The following is a 4,819-nucleotide window of genomic DNA, read 5'->3' on the forward strand; positions in this document are numbered from 1 at the left end:
ACAAACGCGTTTAAACCTTAACAATATGTATCATAATTGTAACTTTAAAATATACTATAGCATTTAGTTAAATAGTAATCAAGAATAATTAACCAAAGTTTAGCACGAGTACTCATACAGTTTAAAATTAACAAATTTGTTTATAACGCGCTTCGAGATTGTAGCTGAAATCCTCTACTTATTAAACTGTTTTAGTAGATATATTTACACTGCTGATCGTCGGATTTAGCACATTCAGAGGATTTATAGAGCATGTTCTAACTTAGCTGAGTGAAATATTCCATTCCATCAGAATTTAATACTTATTATTTAATTTTAATGGAAATAATTACAATAAATGTTTATTTTCTATCGCCACAAAATTATACACATTGGATCCCAGGGAAAGAAATCATGCAGAGAAAGATCTATGGTGAACGCGTCAAGGGGCCGATTTTTCCTATCCGACGCACGGCCAGGAAATGTCTTATTTAGCAAATGTGTGTAACCGTAGTTCCATTATGGTCCCTAGTGTTTCAATTTTTGTGGATACATATACATATACCCGCGTAGGGGTGGGATAACTACATCTCCGGGTCGTAGGATGCGACTAAACAACAGCAAGTCCCCTTCACCAAGGCCACGACTTCTTTGCCACCATAAGACAACGCAACTTCTTAGTTACGTATCTGGAAAACCCTCTTCACGGAGGCTACGATCAAAACCCAAGGAATCCCCTCCCCAAGGCCATGACCTTGACCTAAAAAGGTTACGTAACCGCGACCTTGTGACGTCACAAAAAGTGGTGGGAATAGTGGCTCTCTTCTACTTACATGTTTCGTTCACTATCGTAGGAAACGGAAAATAATTTCTCTTGGACAAATTTATATATAAAACTCTTTATCTTTATTACTTACTGAAGCACATTTTTATTACGCTTCCTAAATTCAGTATTTAATATCCGATCAGCAAATGAAGTGTTATAATTATTTGCGAAACTCCTTTCCAAGATCAACGAAACAAGGCAGGAAAGTTTTCCAGATTTATGTCTTAAGGAGGAAGTTTGTTTGTCAAGTTTTTGGTCCTTTCAGGAGAACGTTGCCCCGCAATTGATTTGGTCGGAATAATTCAGATCTTTGCGTTGGTTGTACAAGGTCGAATTTGCAGGTGCCTCACAGATTTTATACAGCTCAGATTTTGGCATTTACAAGGATATCTAGAAAGCCACATTTACGCGAATAATCAATTTATTATAAATTAATGAAACGCAATCTAATATAACTTCTTCCCTTAAAATAACAGGAAAGAAATACAAAGAATATTGGGGAATAAAAAGTTGAGTCTAGTAGTTATGTTTACCAAGGATAACGTAAGAAAGTTATTGTTTGATTGAATTATTTACTTATGACATAAAAAATTTCATTTTCCTTTTTTATTTTACTTTAGCTTTCGTATTTTCTACTTCTGGAAAATAGACTGCAATCATTTACACCGAAAGTTTTTACTGGACGTGAGTAAAACCTATATTTAGAGCTACATTTTGTTATGGGGATCAAGATGATTACTATCTAATGCTCCCTCGAGTAACTACCGAGAGGCTTTTGGACGTACGGGGATTCTTTCATTACTTGGAAAATGACACCGTTGTATAGAGCGAACGTTTTATGTAACAGAAATCTATTGAAAGTAATATTTCACGTTGTCACATAATCTCACATAATCACACGCTTTCTTGTGCTGCTTTATTCATTAATAAATTCAATATTGACCATACTTTTAATGAGTTTTGGATTTATAGGCGTATAGTTACAGTTGAATTGCCAAGAAATTTGCATGTTAGCTGAATAATTAACAGAACCAGATTGTGGTATATGTTTATGGCTGAAGCTAAGTTGTTTTCGTAATAAATACGAACATCTTCGGTGTTGTTGAAACATTGGAGATTGAACATAGTAGTCAAGTATTAATAAAATTAGTGAAAACAGCGGAGGAGATTTAGCATAATCAATAATCATCTTCTATTTTCTAATGTAAAAAGTCCCCATCTGTGTTATCTGCTCATAGAGCTGACCGTGCTACACCATGAACAAACGAAGATAAATGACACTAATAGCAACTGTTAATGATCTGGAACCGTCATCACATTGTAATGTTTGGGTTGCAAACGTAAATTACATATATGGCATCCTGGATGTACAATATTTTTAGATTAATGCGGCGATAAGGGATCAGGGGTAATCGTCCCATTAGTTGTAAAAATTCCCTACACTATAATGTTTCCTCCACCATTCACCGATTGGACCGGCGCATATAAATATGAAGTTACCAGTTTTTAAACAAAGGCCATAAGATGTCTAAGGTTGTCGCTATACTTATGTTGTATTTGTGTGCAAGCACATTTCAACAAGTAAGTATTTTTTTTGCATTTCATTATACAATGTTGACATTTTTTAGTCATTTGACGAAGCACGCCTTAACATGAGGAAAGCTGTCGCTACTTATCGAGCAACTTGCATTGAGGATACTAAGGCGGACCCTGCAATCATTGATCATGTAATTACGAACCTTGACTTTCCCGATGAGCCTTATGTGAAGTGTTACTTCAACTGCGTCATGGAAAAAACGAATGCAATCAATAACCGGTTAGAGCTGCAGAGATCTTTTCTACGAGAGCTGCTGGATAAAGTGCCGGAAGCTACGATCGATCGTGTTGTTGAGAAGTGTCACGGTATTGAAGGTGATGATAAGTGTCAAAGATCATATGAGATTTTACGTTGTGGATTAATCTATTTAAGAGAAATCTTGTAGCTAAATGGTAATGGCCAAAAACTATAATTAATTATTTACACGTCGCCAATTAAATATTTTGAAAACCTATGTAACTAATGAATTGTTCTTCTCGATAGTTCTTCCCATCCGTTTTGAATGGCACATATCCTGGCCTACGCAGGAGCGAGGGCAGGGGTAAGTAGAGTATTTTTGTCGACCCTCTCTTCTTTAAATAAAGCAACGGTTAAGCAATGCGCATCGAGCCCCAAAAAATGGCGGTACTTTTGACAATAAAAACAACCGGACCGAAATGAGAACAGCCTCTGTTAATATACGACGTATATCTCTGACGGATAGGTATTAGAAAGGGTAATTTCCCAACTCACATCAATTTTGATTTGCCTTTAATAAATTAACTGTGGTTTGTATTGTATACAGTTCCCTGTACTTATTTGACATTGCCGCTTGAAAGCCATAATGGCATAAATGTTTATCTGTTTGTTTTAGTTAAATACTCTCAGGGCCGATGCGCATCGGTCTTCCGTAGTGTAACGTAAGTACTCAATTCTTTGCAGTAAGAATGTACGTACGGTTTCGGTTCGGCAAATTACCTGAGTGAATCGATTTACTTGCTCATTGCAGCGAACAAGAGAGAGATAATAAATAAATAATAAATAAATAAATAAATAAATAAATAAATAAATAAATAAATAAATAAATAAATAACTAAATAACTAAATAAATAAATATTTTCTTTAATTTAGGATATCTAGTTTCTATTGCAGTAATCGTAATTATCCATTCTTTTTGTATTTTACTTAAATTTGAAGATACGTTAATTTATGTTGATCATAAACAAAGCATTCCAACAGTGATAACATGTATAAGGCACATACCATGGAGGAAGTAGTGTGTCCAGCTTCTGCTCTTGTTGTATCGAAAAAAAATCGTCTAGCGGGGATATCTGAAAATTATTTGTCTCGCCTAGGAAACAAAGTGACTCAATATACACTTCGCTCAAGGCCAAAGGAGGATTAGTCCGGAGCGAGATAGACAATAGGATACTTCTGCCCACTCAATTCGTCATGCGTCTACTTCTGCAGTAAAACGGCTAGGCATCTCAGAGACACGATTAAGGCGACGACGCCAGGTGGGTAAAAACATCTGAAATATTTACTGACACTTGCATCCAATCCTTCAAGCTTTGCATATTCTAATTTCATGGGTTGGTCCTCTTCGTAGGTGTCTAGTTCCCTTAAAAGCATATTCTGGTGGCTTCGCAGACTGCCGAAGGTCTTGATCGCTTTATCGTTGGTAATGAATTCCTTGGGGCACCATCGATATCTAAGTACCGCACGAACCACGGGACGTTCACGGCCATCTTCAATGTCTTCTTTTGGGCGATCTGAATTCTTGCGGCGTGTGATGCTGTGACATATTCCCACACTGAAGAGCAATGAGTCATCGTTGGTCAGATGATGGAAGTGCACAGCTGTATCTTGATTCTGGTCCTCCTGGTTAAGGAGTTAAGGAGCAATATCTGACATGAGCACTCCATGTCAGATGTCGTTTCGGCACGACGCTAGGGTACTTCGCTTCGGTCCACCACGAAATGGCATTTCTGAAGATAGTGAGTGAGGTTGCTCGCGTGTTCTTGTCATCTTTCTGTGAAGAGGCGGCGTTGACGGCGATCCTCCATCTGGTGTACCATTCTTGTAAATTGTCCAGTGCAGATTTGAGTCTCCTAGAGATGGACTCTAGTTGCCACGATGCTGCCTGGATGGTGACGTCGTCGGAGTAGAGAACCAGGATGGTGCCCTGTGTTTTAGGTATGTCCCGCACATACAGAGAGAGCAGCAGCGACGTCTTCGCAATGCGGCTCGGGGTAACGTATCCCACAATGCCCTTTCAACTCCATGACGAATCGGAATTAAAAACAAATACCATCAACTATTCGCGATGTTCGGCATCAGTTACCTTCCCATCGACTCTGCCGTAGATGGGTCGAGCCAAACTGTCCTGCGGTTTCAATCCGAATGAGTGTGCGGGTATATATTTAAATAGGGACTGT

At 38.0% G+C, this 4,819-nt stretch overlaps 1 protein-coding gene across 1 annotated transcript; it reads left to right on the plus strand.

Annotated features, from left to right (window-relative positions):
* Window positions 1–2,280: 2,280 nt before the first annotated feature.
* On the plus strand, window positions 2,281–2,799 carry LOC116166239 (general odorant-binding protein 56d-like). The gene is made up of 2 exons (XM_031481107.1): window positions 2,281–2,386; window positions 2,434–2,799. Exons 1-2 carry the CDS (start codon window positions 2,330–2,332, stop codon window positions 2,785–2,787), a joined length of 411 nt encoding a protein of 136 aa, XP_031336967.1. The 5' UTR covers window positions 2,281–2,329; the 3' UTR covers window positions 2,788–2,799.
* The last annotated feature ends 2,020 nt before the right edge of the window (window positions 2,800–4,819 follow it).

The sequence above is a fragment of the Photinus pyralis genome, unplaced genomic scaffold (assembly GCF_008802855.1).
Source record: "Photinus pyralis isolate 1611_PpyrPB1 unplaced genomic scaffold, Ppyr1.3 Ppyr1.4_LG3a, whole genome shotgun sequence".
NCBI classification, from domain to species: Eukaryota; Metazoa; Arthropoda; class Insecta; order Coleoptera; family Lampyridae; genus Photinus; species Photinus pyralis.

Bases quoted from the DNA above. Each gene is read 5' to 3' on its own strand.
- LOC116166239 (XM_031481107.1), top strand. From the start codon at position 2,330: ATGTCTAAGGTTGTCGCTATACTTATGTTGTATTTGTGTGCAAGCACA. The intron at 2,387-2,433 runs GTAAGTATTTTT...GACATTTTTTAG, and splicing joins GTGCAAGCACATTTCAACAA to TCATTTGACGAAGCACGCCT.